This window comes from Carya illinoinensis, chromosome 16, assembly GCF_018687715.1.
Source record: "Carya illinoinensis cultivar Pawnee chromosome 16, C.illinoinensisPawnee_v1, whole genome shotgun sequence".
Lineage (NCBI taxonomy): Eukaryota > Viridiplantae > Streptophyta > Magnoliopsida > Fagales > Juglandaceae > Carya > Carya illinoinensis.
This window is the reverse complement of record NC_056767.1, coordinates 22,775,092-22,793,527: the sequence shown is the minus strand read 5'-3', so window position 1 is coordinate 22,793,527 and position 18,436 is coordinate 22,775,092. Positions and strand designations below refer to the sequence as shown.

At 38.2% G+C, this 18,436-nt stretch overlaps 1 protein-coding gene across 1 annotated transcript; it reads left to right on the top strand.

Annotated features, from left to right (window-relative positions):
* Positions 1 to 16,614: 16,614 nt before the first annotated feature.
* Positions 16,615 to 18,015, top strand: LOC122298919 (putative beta-D-xylosidase). The gene is made up of 5 exons (XM_043108763.1): positions 16,615 to 16,975; positions 17,067 to 17,196; positions 17,307 to 17,479; positions 17,573 to 17,674; positions 17,780 to 18,015. Exons 1-5 carry the CDS (start codon positions 16,615 to 16,617, stop codon positions 18,013 to 18,015), a joined length of 1,002 nt encoding a protein of 333 aa, XP_042964697.1.
* The last annotated feature ends 421 nt before the right edge of the window (positions 18,016 to 18,436 follow it).

Here is an 18,436-nt window from a genome sequence, read left to right as displayed (position 1 = left end):
TTGGTAAGCTATTGGATGTTATCTCTGTGTTCATATCTCCTTGTTGTTATTTTTGCTCTTTGATTCGCTCTCTTTGTTGTATGAGTCAAGTTGTGTAGCTATTTAAGTTGATTTTGGGTTGTCTAAAGTGATAGGAATTTGAGAAATTATGAACTGGGCGCGATGGTTGTGATTGAAATAATTATGTGAAGTATTGTGATTGATTTGTAGCACTGCTTGTGAATCTTTGTAGTGGCCGAGGGCCACTGTAAAATGTGGGGATAAAAAGTGTTATTGTGATGTGGTTGTTGTACCCTGTGAAATGTTTAGATAAAATAGGTAATTGCATGTGATGTAGTTGTTAAGCCGTACAAAGTGTTGAGATAAAATTTTAGTTTGTGTTTTGATTGGATGTTGTGTACAGTGTTGGGATAAGTGTGAATGCCTCTAATGGGTACGGTTCAGGAAGTTAATTTTGGGGGCTAGAGATGACTGGTAACTGAGTTAAAAGAATTGGGACCATGGGATTTATTGTCATGAAGTTGTTTAATTGTGTTGTTTATTTTAGATTTGTGATTTTAATTGTATTAATTTATAGTGTGTTTAATTATGTCTAGGTAACAATCAGTTTTTCTTAACATGGTTAAGAGGGTTTTTCATAAAAGTTGAAGAGTCAGGTAAGCGTGGTTCCAATGTTAGAGTTTACAAAAAAAGAAAGAAATGGACTTAGATTGATTTATCAAAAGTATGTATATTCTTTTATGAAAAGAAACTTGAAACAACCTCAGTTATTTTATCTACATTACTCATAAAATTTGTATAAAAATTGAAAAGTATTTTTTGTGATGATTGGTATAAACATGTACAAATTTTTGGCATTTTGTTTTTGAACTGTGCAAAAAGAGTGAATATAAAATTTGAGAATTTGTGTATGTTATGTGAAGTTGCTCTAAATTTGTTTTGAATATGTGATAATGATCTGAATCTATTCAATACTCTGTTATGATATGATTTGGTATCTAGAAACCTGTTGCATGACATTCTGATTTTGTATCTGATTCCATTTCTGGTTCTGATCTAATAATTCTGATTCTATTATTGTGTTGGTACTGACATTTTTATTTTTCTCTAACTTACAGCGTTGCCACATGATAAAATGGTGGCTTGTGGCCCCGCTACGAGATATAATAGTTGTCTATAGCCCTGCCACGTGATATAATAGTGCCTCCGACCCTATCACAAGATATAATAGTGGTCTCTGTTTTGAGTGCAACTCTTTGGTGTCACGGTGATTCATGTTCTGCTTAACTACCTCTTGTGCAATGACTAACTAAGATTACAAGTGTGTTTTTGGCCTTTGATCACCAAGTGTGGGTGTTAGCTTTGATCTGATGCACATTGCAAACACCAAGCTTGAAGAGTGAACATGAGAGGTTCTCGACTGCCGCTTGGGCGAGGGCTAACCTCGATTTCATGTCCATTGTTAGCCTTTGATTGCTAGGTTTGGGTGTTTGCCTTAATCGAATACGCATTGCTAACACCCAGCTTGATGAGTCGGCAGGGGAGGTTCTTAATCATTGCTTGGGTGATGGCTAACCCTAATAGCATGCATGTTGTTAGACTTTGTTCGTTTGGTGCAGGTGTTAGCCTTTGCTAGCCAAATATGGGTCATGTTAGCCTTGATTGCAAGTACGTTGCTAATGCCATGCTTGATGAGTGGCGAGATAGGTTTTCCACCACCATTTGAGTGAAGGTTAACCTCGATCCTAAGCACATTGTTAGCCTTTGATTTCCATGTGTGGGTGTTAGCCCTCATTGTATGTGCATTAACACCCGAGTTGATTAGTAGGCGAGAGAAGTTATCGACTACCATTTGGGCAAAGGCTAACTCCAATCGAGGTACGGGTGTTGGCCTCGATCGCATGTATGTCGCTAACACCCGATTTGCCTGTCCAGAGAATGTTTCCATTATTATTGAATGCTACATAAATGAGTGTTTGCGCAGAATGTTAAGAACTCATGGGAAGCTTATTTTATTGCATATTGGAATACATGAAATCATCTAGATAAAAGTATTTCTTTAGATGTTATGAGTTCCATGGTTGGGTTAGTCTCTCCTCGTTCATGTCCTCTAGGTGGTACGAGTATGGTACATTGCTTTTTACTATCATGTACGGTCCTATCCATCTGGGTCTGACCTTTCCCTTTTCTTGCTTCTTGGTTGTTGTTCCTACTTCTCTTAGTACAAAATTTCCAACTTTGAACAATTGGGGTTTGACTCTCTTGTTGAAGTATTGCATGGTTTTCTCTTACGAGTTACGGACCTTACATTTGCTTCTTCTCTCCTTTTCTCTAGTAGATTGAGGTTTCTTTCCAAGCCTTTGTTGTTCACTTACTCATAGTAGTGTTGGACTCAGTGACTCGGCACAACAATCTCTACTAGTATTAATGCTTCGCTTCCATAAGTCATCGCAAACGATGTTTCTCCTATTTGTTTTTTATAGTGATACTAACTGATTTACACAATAAACTAAATATAGTAGAGAATAACTCATATTATCATACATATTAGAATATTGTAAATATATTATATAATAAGTATGGTAATATTCTAACACATAAATCAAAGACAGATCAAAAGGCATCCATTATATATGAAGGTGGAAACATCAATGGCTTCGAGCTAGAAAATAGTCTATATATACTTGCACCAAGCTATTTTGGAGACATCATTAATTGGTCGTGCGGCCAGACGAGTGGTGGGGTGAGTCTCTCCTTGTGCTTTTGTGACATTAAAGTCGGGTATTCATGGTACGTATGATGAGCAGCCATTGGTGGAAGATATAGTGCAATTCTGTCGGTCCAAATTAAAATCTGTGGACCATCGCCAAAGACAGCTACTAGAAAGTACAGAAGCCTTATCAAAAAAAGAAAAAGAAAAAGAAAGTACAGAGGCATTTGCTGAGAGTTAAGGCAAAAGAGATAGGCCGATACCAAATTAAATAAGTTGTAACTGTATCATGGTCACTAGAAAAAGGGGTGCTGGGGAGAAAGAAAATAAACGATAGAATAAAATAGTACTAGTTCTAAATGTTTAATTATGATGTTTATATATGCTTTCTTATAAAAGATTTAGCGTTATCGTTTGTGTTGATTGAATTATGCTTTACTTTCAAACTATCTTATTTTAACATGAATTATAAGTCATTTTTTATATTGTTTGAAATATCTGCTTTAGGCAGAGTGTCCTCTCTCAGACGGTTTGTCTGTAAAGAGTTATAGAAGTTAAGATCATACCAGTTATAAAGAAATTTGTGTACTGAAGAAACTCTAAACGTGAGTAGTTGGCTTGTAATCTACGAAATTTTCCTCTATATATTAGGTCAAAACTATAACTTCGCTTTTATGAATAAATGAAGTCTATTTTTCATTAAAAAAAAAAAAAGGGTTGAGCTGCAGCCATGTTACATTTTATGTTATGAAGTTTATGAATTGAGCGATTAGTTCTCGTTCGTCAATTCTTATTCATTTAATATTTATTGGAACACGAGTGAAGCTCTAATATTAATGTTTAAGGATGTTTGAAAAATGATTAAAGAAAAATAAAAATAAAAATGAAAACTCATTTATACTAATATGTACATTTGGTATGCATATTTGGTAGTCACCCTAATATTGTCCATATATATATATAAATACTCTAGTCACAAATAGATTATATAAAAATAATATCACAAACTGATGTAATATGATGTTATAATTGGTTAAATTATAAAGTTATTTTTATTATAAAATAGATCTAACAGATTATATTATATATTACATATATATATATATATAGACGTTTTCACATATTAGAAGGAATAAAATAGTCGCACAATATATAAATAAGACATCTTTGTGTTTCGTCTATGTTTGAACCTGTAGGCACGACATTATCTTTTTGTGGAAGTCATGTAATCAGTTTAGTAAATATGACGAGGACGAAAGTTTTCTTGCTTCATTGAATAAGTAATTAAATAATAATTATTGCATGAAAATTAAATAGATACACTCAAGCGGTTTTTTAATAGAGCGGTGCTACACTCAAGCTGATCGCGGTTTTTTTTTTAATATATTTAAATATTTTTAAAAGATAAAATAAATATTAATACATTTAAAATTACTTTTTTATTCACTAAGTTAAAAACTAAAATAAAAATATCCAACGGTCACTTTGACTTGGCAAGGGGAGATGGGATAGTAGTATTTTCCTTTTTGTTATATCTGGACAGAGAGTTCAACACTATCAATATAGAATATGAACAGTTTTGAGTTTGCATCAAAATCTTAATTGGCTGACCATTTCAACCAAAAATTGGGTGTTAAAAACGAAATTCAGTATGACAGATCGGGCCGGTAATCCTCTCATATATTTACTCTTCGAGATATTTATAAATTATTACCAAAACGTAGGCTGAATTGGTCAACTGAAACTTGGAGCACATCCTAGCTGTTGACATAATTTTTACCATTTTCCGTAGGTAACACATTAACAGGTATTTCCTTTTTTGATATTGAGAGATTTGAGAATGGGAATCTAATTTAATACCTTTTTTTTTTTTATAGAAATTAAGTCTCATACTATCTAAACTACAAGCTTTTAGCCGGCACGTATATTACTACATAAGTAAAATAGTAAGTATAGATAACATTTTCTTAATCTTAATCAACGCTGCATTAATGCTAATCAACCTACCTACTAGCTGCACGTTTTTTCATATGCAATAAAAAAAAAAAGGTTCAATTCTTCCTTCCACTCACTACTTCCACGATACCTGCGTGTTTTACCCTCTCTCTCTCTCTCTCTCTCTCTCTCTCTCTCTCATTCTGCTTACGTCACTCTTCAAATTACATAATCGACGTGGAAACCTAATCATGAAACCTATCCTTTTAGAGAATCAAGCAGTACTCGACGGAGTAATCTATATATATGCACCCAGCAACCATAACTCATCCCAAAACCAAAACCCTATTGTTATCCCTCATATGGCTCCCAACAAAATGAAACCCTCATTTACATTCTTTCCACTTCTTTTGATCTTCGCCTTTTTCTCCATTTCCTTTAATATCATAGAATCTCGGTCACTGTTCGCATGCAACCCTCAAGAGGGGCTGACGAGGAGCCTCAAGTTCTGCAACGCATCATTGCCTATAGAAGTGAGAGTGAGGGACTTGATTGGACGATTGACATTGCAAATGAAAATTACGCTGGCTAGTGAACAATGCCTCTGCAGTGCCTAACTACAGTTCAGTGATAATTGGTCACGTAGTTTTATAATCCAGTCATACAAGAGTCACAAAATATCAAATTTTAGTCGAATCCATTGGATAAATATTAACAAAATCATCAAATAATAAAGAAGTAATAACAAGATTATTGAAACTTTGCTTGTTTTTTTTGTCCGATACCTAGCTAGCTTGCAAATCCTGTATGCATGTTAGTTTCATGACTCTGCTTTTCAATAATGCCTTGATCACAATTTGCACATTTTGCTATTAATAATTGCCGTTACAAGTTTCAACTGGCTAGGTAGCCCCATTTCGACGTTAACAACAAATATCCTACCCTACGACCTATATACAGTTGGTGACTTGGTTAATTTGTACATGTGTAGGTGGTGTCTGATGAAGATAGAGCAATTTACAATGAAGGAACAGCTGGTTTGACATATTGGAGCCCGAACGTGAACATATTTCGAGATCCTCGATGGGGACGGGGCCAAGAGACTCCCGGAGAAGACCCGCTAGTAGCTGCAAAGTATGCTGCTAGATATGTCTGGGGACTCCAAGACAATGCTGAGGGAGACCGGCTTAAGGTTGTTGTTGAATCAACCCAAGTATGAAGGGCTGCACATGTGCACCGTTTCTTTCTTTGTTGTATTAGGCACCGTAATTCTGCAGCAAATGTGGACCAAGAGAGCTCTTGATCAAGCTGCACCGAAATACACCTCCCTCTTGGTCAAGAAACGTGGGAGCTTTGTCCCCCCTGGTTCTCCTATAAAAGGAGATGAGTTGTGAAAATAAAATTCATCCTCACTGAGGTGAGAGATCAGGCAGAGGGCAGAGGGCGAAAATGGGTTCTGGGGAAACCCAGAACGGAGGCCATTTGAGAGAGATAGAGAGATGTTGTGAGTGTTTGTAAAATTGTACAAACATATTAAAAAATCAAATTTCCGCTTCAGTGGACGTAGGCAGTTGCCGAACCACTTAAATATTGTCTCTATCTATTGTGGGTGTGATTTCTGGGCTGCCGGAGGCGCAACAAATGGTATCAGAGCTTCGGTTCGTGTTACCCAGAAAATTACAGTTGTTCAAAATCAATTTTTGATCAGTCCAAGCTGTTCCTCGCGTCGAGACGAATCCGTTGCTGCAAACGGAATCGAAAACGGAGGTCGGAGGAGCCTACACGCGCTCCTAGAAGGTCCGCGGGTGCACTGCTGTCATCCACGCGCCCCCACGCGCATCGGAGGAGGAAGACGACTGAGATACACCCGCCCACGCGCCCTCACGCGCGGCAGAGGTTGAAGACGCGTGAACGTCACACGCTCACGCGCCCCCACGCGCCCTACAGAGGCTCGGCGCGTGACCGACACGCGCCTCATGCGCTCCCCACGCGCGCAAGCTACTGTGGCGCGTGTTGTCCACGCGCCATACGCCCTACTGCGGCGCGTGTGGTACACGCGCCAGAGAGATCTGGACCGTCCGATTTTCAGATCTTTGTTGGGCTAGATCTAAGTCATCCGGAGTCCGATTTCAACGATCAAATAGTGCTTTCCAACTATTTGGATTATTCCAGACTCATCCGTATGGTGGGAATGTGGAGATTCTCCATCAGTACTGTCAATCTGAACTGTCGATGTGTTGCAGATCATTTTGGACTTGATCGTAGCCAGTTGGAGTTCCATCGCGATGATCAAATAGTGGTGACAAACTATTTGGATAATTCCGGACTCATCGATACGGTGGGAATGTTGAGATTCGCCATCGGTACATTTGATCTGAACCGTCCACGTGTTGCAGATCAGTTGTGGGCTTGATCGTAGCCAGTTGGAGTCATGATGGACTCATTGGTTTTGGGCTTAATTTAAGCCAATTGGGATCGTGAAATTTGATGGAGCAAATTTCAGATCATTGGACAATGCTGATTAACTTGTTATATCAGCAGGTTTTGGCAGTCATACAACTCATGGAGCATATTGTTATTAAGAGGAGAACCGCATCGGATCTCGTTGTGGCTTTCTTTGAAAAGCCAGTTGCAAATAACAAAGTGCAGATGAAGCTTTGGTATGGTAGTGTGGATACGTACAGTCTAAGGAGGTTCTGTCTAGGAGATTGGAAATTTTAAGTGTGTCCATTGTGACCCTCCAATCTTTCCTGGGAACTGACTTAGTGAGGTACTATTCATTTCTACGGTAAATTCATTAGAGCAATATCAGGAAGTAAGGTTTCAAATCTTGTCAGATTTGAGGTGGAGAAACGGTTCAATTTCAGATAAGGCAGAAGGTACTATTGTTGCCCAATAGCATTTGGCGTTGTGGTCAAAAGGTTGGGAGGTCATGAGAATGGCTATGAGGAATTCTGCAAAAAAGTCAAAGTTGAAGTTTCTCAATGTAAGAGATCTTATCCTAGATGAGGAAGTGCGCAGAAGAGATTCTGGCAAGATTTCGAGTTGTTGGTCCTGAATGTTGATTGTAAGGATAGAGGCAAGTCAAGATCTGGACAACAGATGACTCACTAGAAATTATGGCAAGACAGGCCACAAGAGACTGCTAAAATCAGGAGAAAATTGAGAATGATGCTGTGAATATGGTGACTGAAGAAATACATGGCGTTGCATTTCTTGTAGTGCACAATGCTGTTAAAGACAGCTTGAAGACAGCAGTCATTCAGTAGTGTTTTCTCAAAGGCGTTGAAGGGCAAATCAATCCCTGAAGTCAACAGTGATACTAGCGACTGGTGAAACGGCTAGTACAAGGAGCAGTTTCAGCAAGTGGCTCCAAGTCAGTAAATGGAGATACTAGTATTGATGCTAATGTTGTGTCTCTCTCCATGAAAAAGGAGACATGTATATCCTCATGGCATGAGTTGCCATGATAGAGGATGTGTTAATGTTAGCAGGTCCACAAGTTTACACACAGGCATTGGTTTGGCATTAATGCAGGGTGTGTGGTGGAAATTCATGTCGATGGCTGATGAACTTCCAGGAGAGCCAAACGTGGAAGTTACACCATAGTTTTCAGCAAGGTTATTTTCGACATGGGCCGAAGTGAAATGCTTGGAATTAATTTATTCTGAGTGGATATGCTTTTATGGTGAAGCATGATAGCGGGAGCTATGAAGATCTTCATTGAGGTGGAGCTTGGCTGTGGGACCAGTCAAAGTCACAAGGTGGAGATTGTTGCTATTGTTGCCAATAGCATTTGGTGTTGGAAGGTCACGAATGATTAATTGGTCTTGGCTCGTGGTAATTGTCGTGTGAATTAGATAAGAAAGTAAAAGGAACCCAGTTTTACTTTTCTAAAGAAATCTCCCTAGACCACGACATGAAGTACATGTGTGAGAGATGGGAACAAAACGTCAGATGTTCCAGGGATATCTACACCTAAAGAACTGCCAAGACGATCAGACCTCCATGGTGGTTACTACCTTAAAATGTATCCTGCTGAATGAAGGTAGTGAACTACGGTATGAAGAAAAATCTTGCAAGAAGGGAGATTATGCAAGTCGGAGACTGCACACAAGATGGGCACATGCGACTGAAGATAGCAGCAGGATGAAGGGTCAGTCACCCAGATCAGAGATGAGACCTCAGCAACAGGTTCTCTGATATGTGTCAAGGTCCGTGCGAAACCATTGATTCCCAGTGCAGTGGGAGATGTGTTGCCCTATGTAGATGTGTTGATTAAGGGCATTGTACGTGATGAACTAAAGTTATGCATCACTTTAGTTAGTCTTCTAAGTTGAAGACATGAGCTGTAAAATTGTATAAGGGATCATGCTGGAGATAGAGCTCGGCATGTTGAGAACCAGTCTCCAAGTTGGAGATTGGTGTGATTGTAGGATTATGGAGCCTGGTTTGAAAGCTGTAAAGGCACCAAGCAGATTGTTCGCTCGGATGTGGCTAGAGTGAAGCAGATTGTTCGCTCGGATGAGCCTAGAGCGAAGCTCAGTTTGCTCATGGTGTTCACTCGGATGTGGCTAGAGCGAAGCAGACTGTTCGCTCGGATGAGCCTAGAGCAAAGCTCAGTTTACTCAGATTGTTCGTTCGGATGTGGCTAGAGCGAAGCAGATTGTTCGCTCGGATGAGCCTAGAACGAAGCTCAGTTTGCTCAAGGTGTACATGAGTGCGGACTCATGGACTTGAGCAAAAAGAAAGAATCCTAGAGAGTTGAGATTGTGCAGTTAGGCACTTGTAAATCTCCTTTGAAGAAAATCCCTTGCAAGTTCCGTGGATATAGATGATGCTAATGCATTTGAAGCTGAATTTGGAGAGGCATCTGGATATCCATTTGAAGACGTACCTGAAGATGCATGTGATAGCGGATCTCTCATGGCTGACAAGCATTCAAAGAAAGAGGTGAATTCATTTGAAGAATGAATCAGTTTACAAGCAGCGTGGTATGGCACACTTGGGTGGAGGGGGTGATTGTTGAATCAACCCAAGTATGAAGGGCTGCACATGTGCACCGTTTCTTTCTTTGTTGTATTAGGCACCGTAATTCTGCAGCAAATGTGGACCAAGAGAGCTCTTGATCAAGCTGCACCGAAATACACCTCCCTCTTGGTCAAGAAACGTGGGAGCTTTGTCCCCCATGGTTCTCCTATAAAAGGAGATGAGTTGTGAAAATAAAATTCATCCTCACTGAGGTGAGAGATCAGGCAGAGGGCAGAGGGCGAAAATGGGTTCTGGGGAAACCCAGAACGGAGGCCATTTGAGAGAGATAGAGAGATGTTGTGAGTGTTTGTAAAATTGTACAAACATATTAAAAAATCGAATTTCCACTTCAGTGGACGTAGGCAGTTGCCGAACCACTTAAATATTGTCTCTATCTATTGTGGGTGTGATTTCTGGGCTGCCGGAGGCGCAACAGTTGCTGCATGCTGCAAACACTACACAGCCTACGATCTTGATAATTGGACCCGGGTGGATGGCTTACATTTCAATGCCAAAGTAATTAACCAACTTTCAAGCTATATTTGGATAATTTGGTAGTTATTATATATAAAACACACACACATATGGATATATATATATTTAGATATTCAACTATTAATTGAAATCATGCTAGTTTGACATGTGTCATTCTAATTGGAATGATTGATTCCTTTCTAATTGAACTCGTACACATGGGTTTTGTTAATTCCTTTCTCTCTTCAAGTTATTTGGCTGAAAGAGGCTATATTTTGGTGTGTGTAGGTCAGGAAGCAAGACTTGGAGGACACCTATAATGTGCCATTCAAGGCGTGCGTGCAGGAAGGGAAAGTTGCCAGTGTAATGCGTTCATTCAATCAGGTCAATGGAAAGCCCACTTGTGCTGATCCAGATCTACTCGAAGGCATTATCCGTGGAGAGTGGCACCTAAATGGGTGAGCGAGACCCACCTGACATGATTCATGCGGTGCGCCCATCACACTACTTATATATGTAAAATAAAATTGTTGATTTTAGTGACTCCACACATAATGAATTGTGGAGTTACACAATGGATGGCTGGTGATTTGTTTATTCCAATAACCAGCTTTGAATGATCTCTTTTATCAACTATTCATTATTTTTGTGATGGGAATGTATAAACGGTTACATCGTCGCAGACTGTGACTCGGTAAAAGTTTTGTATGAAGATCAACATTACACAGCCTTACCAGAAGAAGCAGCTGCATCAACAATCAAATCAGGTCATTAAAAAAATTAAAATAAAAATCAGTTTTTTTTTTTTATATTTTATTTAATTATTTAAATTAAATGTAATTATATAAGGTTTTATTACCTAACTTGTACAAATAAATTAATAAGAATTCAATTAGTGTTGTAAAATAACATTGTAAAATTGTATGACCACCTTGAGCTAGAAGTCAAATGCACAGTGCATAGTGCCAGCATAGTACTGCATAGTAACTGGCATAGTAAATGGTCGACATCGCACAGTGTGCATAGTGTTAGCATAGTACTGCATAGTAACTAGCATAGTAAATGGCCGACATCGCACAGTGCGCATAGTGCCAACATAGTACTGCATAGTAACTGGCATAGTAAATGGCCGACATCGCACAGTGCATAGTGCCAGCATAGTACTGCATAGTAACTGGCATAGTACATATGCATAGTACTGCATAGTAACTGGCATAGTTCCCTTTGTACGCCTATATATATCGTTGAATTCTTTAAGAAATTCATAAGTTTCATAACTTCTCTGAATTCTATCTCTCTCTCTCTCTCTCTCTCTCTCTCTCTCTCTCTCCTTTCGATAGTTTTATAACACGTTATCAGCACGAAAGTTCTGACAATCTTGAAGCTAATAGTCCTCTACTTCAAGTAAGTTTTTCAATATATTTTTATATTCTTGATTTATATATGTAAAAAATGTCAAATCTTACAAAATTAGAATTCGTTGCTCTTGACATTTCTGGGAAAAATTATTTATCTTGGATCCTTGATGCTGAGATCCATCTGGATGCGATGAACCTGGGAGATACAATTAAAGAAGGAAATCAAGGGTCCCTGCAGGATCGTGCTAAGGCAATGATTTTCCTTCGGCACCATCTTCATGAAGAATTAAAAACTGAGTATTTAACAATGAAAGATTCACTTATTTTGTGGAATGATTTAAGGGAGAGATATGAACACCAGAAAACTGTAATCCTCCCAAAAGCTCGTCATGATTGGATGCACCTGAGGTTGCAAGACTTCAAGAGTGTTAGTGAGTATAACTCTGCACTCTTTAAAATTAGCTCGCTATTGAAATTATGTGGTGAAAAAGTCACTGATGATGACTTGTTAGAGAAGACATATACTACTTTTCATGCCTCGAATGTGCTCCTGCAGCAGCAGTATCGAGAGCGAAAGTTCAAGAAATATTCTGAACTTATATCTTGTCTTCTATTAGCTGAGCAAAATAATGAGCTTTTATTAAGAAATCACCAGTCACGTCCTACTGGTTCTATATCATTTCCTGAAGTGAATGGTATTAGATTTACATCATTCCCAGAAGCAAATGGTGCATCTTTTCAAAGAAAAAGAGGACGTGGACGTGGTAAGAAAAACTATAGAAGTGGAGGTCTTAGAAGTGACCACACTAAAAGGGATAATAATAGATATACACCGTACCACCAGAAGTGGTTCAACTCAGAGAAAGGCAAAGGTCCTCAAAACAAATTTTTAAAGAAAGATGAAGATGGATGCCATAGATGTGGTATGAATGGACATTGGGCTCGTACCTGTCGTACAGCCAAGCACTTGGTTGACTTATACCAATCTTCTATAAAAGAAAAAACAAAGAAATTTGAAACAAATTTTGTTGAACCATCATATGCTTTAAATTCTATAAATGGAGAAGATATTACAAGTCTTGATATTCCTGATTTCTTTGAGGATTCTAGTGGTAGAGTTGATCATGAAAGTGTTCATTTTTAATTAATGTATTTCCTTTATCTTATTATAAAATATTTTTATATTCTGCAATGTTTTGTAGTAATGAAAGTTTTATTTATTCTTTTATACTTGTTATAAATTATTGATGATATGATTTATCTGAGAATGGAAATGGAGCATCCCTGAAGGATCGCCCTAAATCAATAATTTTATTGAGTATCTCATATGAGTGATACTTGTACCAAAAACTCATTATGATTTATGCACCTGAAGTTGCATAATTGAAATTGTGGAAAGAATATATATTTGAATGAACGTCTCGAATGTGCTCCTGAAGTAGCAATATCGAGTATGCTCCTGAAGTAGTAATATGAAATGCAAACGTTCACAATATATTCTAAATTTGTGTCAGGTATTTCAGTGACTGAGCAAAATAATGAGTTTTTGATAAGAATCATTAATCACGTCTTACTAGATCTATATCATTCCCTGAAGTGAATGATAATGAATTTATATCATTCTATTCCTTGAAGTAAAAAGAATGATGCGTTTCATTCAAAGAAACTAAGAGATTGGACGTGATAATGAATATCTTTTTAGGCCAGAAGCTCGTATTGGAAAAGCTGTAAGCTTTCTCTTTGAGATGATATTATACAAATTATTGAATCAAATATTATGATGCATCAAAAGATGATATGATTCAAAATATTTGTATCTTTTCATGGTTATCTTGATCATCCAAAATCAATTATGATAAGTCGAATGATTTTTATATGGACGTCCATAAAAGAACCAGAAGATTCTTTTACTATAAAGTCTTACCACCAGAAGTGAAAAGAAAAATTTGCTTGAAGCAAATAAGATGAAATTATTCAACGTTATCTTGATTATCATATGTGAACCAGAAGTTCAGATGATAATTAAATTTTGGATGCAATAAGATAAAAATGTCTCATATTCTAACTGCTAAAATCCCAGCGAGGATTGAAGTCCCTGTAGGACAATTAAGAAATTCAGCAGTCTAAAAACATGTATAAAGGCATGTGAGACTTATCGATACAAAAGATAGAGTATCTCAAAAGAGAAAGGCACAAATAATTTGGTGCTCCTGAAGAGGCCATACCCACAAAACAAGCAATAAAGTGCATCCAAATTCTTTGTATAAAATTCTCCTATATAAACTCTTGAAGAGTGCCTCCTGAAGAGGTTTTTCATGAAAATGTCTTCCCTTGAAGAGGGACAGGTACCTGAAAATAATGAGATCTCGAATAATGGAGAAATTATGGATAGAAATAAAATCGTTGTCGACAACGTATTTACATATGAGATGGCAATTGACATTACCAGAAATAATGGAGAAAGTGAATCAAGAACCGTTGAAGAAGACCGACGTAAAATATTGGCCAATATTTGAAAGAAACAATTCCTGCAGAATTGATTCACTAGTAAAATATGATGCATCGGGACTTATAGTCCAAACACCTAAAGAGGTGATGCTTGTTGAATGTCAGTGGGTATTTATGGAAAGGAAATAAAAATGTGATATATAAATCACGAGTCAGTTTCTCAATTCCTGCAGAATTGATATCACTAAGTAAAATGTGATAAATATGGACTTGAAGTCCAAACACAAATGAAACAATATTGATATAATTTTAAAGTGGTTAAATCATATTAAGATTTTTATTAGCTTGAAAGTTATCGAAAGTTTGGATATGCATGATTAACTGCATATTTATATGGATCATTGGATCATGATATATATATGAAAATCCCTGAAGGATAGGAAATGTCTAAAGCTTCTAATATGAATACATCTGGAAATATGTATTCTATCAAGTTTCAAAGATCCTTATATAATCTAAAGCAATCCAAACGCAAATGAAAACAAGCTATTATTGCAGTTTATATATATGATTTAAATGTCATTGAGGCTCCAGAAGAGCTCATAAAAACTGCACATATTTGAAATATAAATCTGAAACCCTTGCGGCTTCAAGGGGAAGATGGATGATGTTATTAGTCATGAAATACCATCTTTTAATACAATTAGTATTTCAGATTCATATTATGGGTTTGATATGAAATGTGCATTATTAAAGAAGAAATAAAGCACACAGAACATTTACCAAAAGATAGAAACACAAATATGAATATTTGTGAAATATTATTTTATTATCTTGAAACAAGAATTACAGAAATTTAAGGCACTTTGCCTCATTCTTCAAATGCTCTTGTTCTTCAAGAATCTGCATGGCATCCCTATCTAAAGCGGTGGGCAATCGAAAAGAAGACTTAAGCAAGGATTTTAAATTCCTATTCTCTTGCTTTATTGATTCTATCTTCATGTTAGACTCCAGAAGAAGTCGCTGAAGTATAGCAATATTCTCATGGAGATCGTCAACTCCACAAGTTCTAGATTGCAGTCGCTGAGAAAATGCGACAATGGATGATGAGTATCGGGTACCGAGACTCACAAGCTCATAGATAACTTCATTATTTGCCCTACGAGTCAGATCATTATATTGCATGATAGCACCTGTGGTAGAGGCAGGAACATCTGATGAACGAGGTGCAGAGTACCTCATATATTGGCTATGAGAAGATCGCTGAGCCATTGCAGAGTAAAAATGAAGAAAGAGATTGCAGAGTAAAAATGCAGTATGATTACAGAAAAGTGAAGAAGATGGGATGTGAATGAAAATGAGCTGAATATCTCTTTTATAGAAAAAATTATGATACAACATCTCTCGTGAAGCAAGAGAAAAGAGACGAAATATAGCTTCATAGCTCTGCGGCGCTTGACAGCACGTCTGACAGCTGCGATGCCTGACAGCACGCCTGACACCTACAGAGGAGTTGAAAATCCGTGGTGCTTGTCTGATCTTAAAAGGCTAGCCACCGTTTTTATTAAAAAATGAGGTTAGCGGTTTAATGTTGATGAATTCTCCACTAACTGTGTTATTTACAAGAACTCCAGAAGAGTACAACTCCAGAAGAGTGGTGATGAGCAGAAAGATCCAGTTGTGATTATTTTATCAACATGGATCAAGTCCACAGTTAGTTGGATGTACAGATGCGAGTTATCTTTCAGATACACACAAGAAGATCATTGCAATTCATGAGAAGAAAGTTGAAATTGATATCAAGAAGGTACGGTCAAGTGATAATCTGGCAGATTTATTCACAAAAGCATTACCAACTGCAACATTTAAGAAGATTGTACAGAACATTGGAATGCGGAAACTTGAAGACCTTTTATCATGCACTTTTCAGGGGGAGTAACGTCTTGAAGACTTATGCTGATTGTACTCTTTTTCCTTCGCTAAGGTTTTATCTCACTGAGTTTTCCTTCGCAAGGTTTTAATGAGGCAATCTTAAAGCATTTTACGGTACACATGAATATTGTACTCTTTTTCCTTCGCCATTGGTTTTTTCCCACAGGGTTTTTCCTTGGCAAGGTTTTAACGAGGCATATTCATTATATGTGGTCATCCAAAGGGGGAGTGTTGTAAAATAACATTGTAAAATTGTATGACCACCTTGAGCTAGAAGTCAAATGCACAGTGCATAGTGCCAGCATAGTACTGCATAGTAACTGGCATAGTAAATGGTCGACATCGCACAGTGTGCATAGTGCTAGCATAGTACTGCATAGTAACTAGCATAGTAAATGGCCGACATCGCACAGTGCGCATAGTGCCAACATAGTACTGCATAGTAACTGGCATAGTAAATGGCCGACATCGCACAGTGCATAGTGCCAGCATAGTACTGCATAGTAACTGGCATAGTACATATGCATAGTACTGCATAGTAACTGGCATAGTTCCCTTTGTACGCCTATATATATCGTTGAATTCTTTAAGAAATTCATAAGTTTCATAACTTCTCTGAATTCTCTCTCTCTCTCTCTCTCTCTCTCTCTCTCTCTCTCTCTCTCTCTCCTTTCGATAGTTTTATAACAATTAGCTTATTATTTGGTTGTAAATGAGCATCACGTGATGTTTGCAGGCTTGGATTTGGATTGTGGACACTTTCTCGGAGTGCACACAGAGCAGGCTCTGGGAAGAGGCCTAATACATGAAGTTGACGTTAACAATGCATTAACAAACACAATTGCGGTGCAAATGCGGTTGGGTATGTTTGATGGGGAGCGATTAGGAGGGGAGTTTGGGAACTTGGGCTCAAGAGATGTATGCAACCCAACCCACCAACAGCTAGCCCTTGAGGCCGCTAGACAAGGTATTGTCTTGCTAAAGAACCGTGGGTCGCTGTTGCCACTGTCCATCCGGTCTCATCGAACTGTAGCAGTCATTGGGCCCAATTCCAATGCTACAGTTACAATGATAGGAAATTATGCTGGTAAGTCATGTATCCATTTTTGTTAAGAAAAATTCATATACTAGACCTATAACTATATTCAAATCTTTTTTTGATTTATTGTTTGATTCAGGTGTTGCATGTGCTTACACAAGCCCACTACAAGGCATAAGGAGATATGCTAGGGCCATTCACCAAGAAGGGTGCATCGGTGTTGCCTGTGAAGGGGTCCAAGGATTTGGGAAGGTGGAGGCTGCAGCCCGGCACGCCGATGCAACTATTTTGGTCATGGGATTGAACCAATCTATTGAGAGAGAGGCCGTAGATAGGGAGGGCTACTTTTGCCAGGACACCAACTAGAGCTTATTTCAAGGGTGGCCAAAGCCTCAAGAGGGCCTACCGTGTTGGTGCTAATAAGCGGTGGACCTATTGATGTATCCTTTGCGAAGAACGATCCCCAAATCAGTGCCATCTTGTGGGTTGGCTATCCTGGTCAGCCTGGAGGAGCTGCCATTGCAGATATTTTATTTGGTACAAACAATCCAGGTACTGATTATACATGATACTGTATTTTTACTAACTTGGCCCAATCGACAAATTTTCTAATGCTTCCACTTATGTACTTGTTCTTTTCTATAGGAGGAAAACTGCCCATGACATGGTACCCACAGGGCTATGTAGAAAGGGTGCCAATGACAATCATGGACATGCGGGCAAACCCATTCACAGGCTACCCTGGTCGTACCTACAGATTCTACTAGGGCCCTGTGGTGTTCCCTTTTGGCTATGGCTTGAGCTACACCAGATTCAACCTTGAACTAGCCAAACCTCCAAATGATGTCACAGTCACTGTCCCCTATGCTGGCCCCCATGCCTTGAAAAATTCTTCCGTCATGAGCAATGGTCTCAAGATCGAGCACGCTAATTGCGATGAACTCATAATACCCGTTTACATCGATGTAAAAAATACAGGAACTTTGGATGGGATTCTTTCGCTTCTTCTATTCTCGTTCCCACCTCCTGGGATATGGGCAACCAACAAGCAATTAATAGGCTTTGAGAAAGTTCATGTTGCAGTGTAAGCAACAGGTCAAGATTGATGTTCATGTGTGCAAGCACCTCAGCGCCGTAGACAAATATGGGATTCGAAGAATTCCGCTGGGTGAACATAAACTTCAAATCGGTGATGATCTTTGTTGCCTAGATGACTAATATAAGAGGGGAGTGAATTGAGTTGTATTTTAAAAAAATAACAATTATAAATCAAATATACAATATAAAATATAAACAAAATACGAAACAACAATAAATATAAAGAGTAAGGGTAAGAGAGAAGCAAACTCAGTATGTTAACAAGGTTCGGCCCTACTGACTACGTCCTCGCCTCAAGTTATCCCTTGAGGATCCCCAAATTCACTATTCAACCTCCTTCAAGTGGAAATAGAAATCTATTATACCTTTGAACAACACCGCTACAAAGGATCCGTGTAGAACACCCTCTAC

Bases quoted from the DNA above. Each gene is read 5' to 3' on its own strand.
- LOC122298919 (XM_043108763.1), top strand. From the start codon at position 16,615: ATGTTTGCAGGCTTGGATTTGGATTGTGGACACTTTCTCGGAGTGCAC. The intron at 16,976-17,066 runs GTAAGTCATGTA...TGTTTGATTCAG, and splicing joins AATGATAGGAAATTATGCTG to GTGTTGCATGTGCTTACACA. The intron at 17,480-17,572 runs GTACTGATTATA...TCTTTTCTATAG, and splicing joins ATTTGGTACAAACAATCCAG to GAGGAAAACTGCCCATGACA.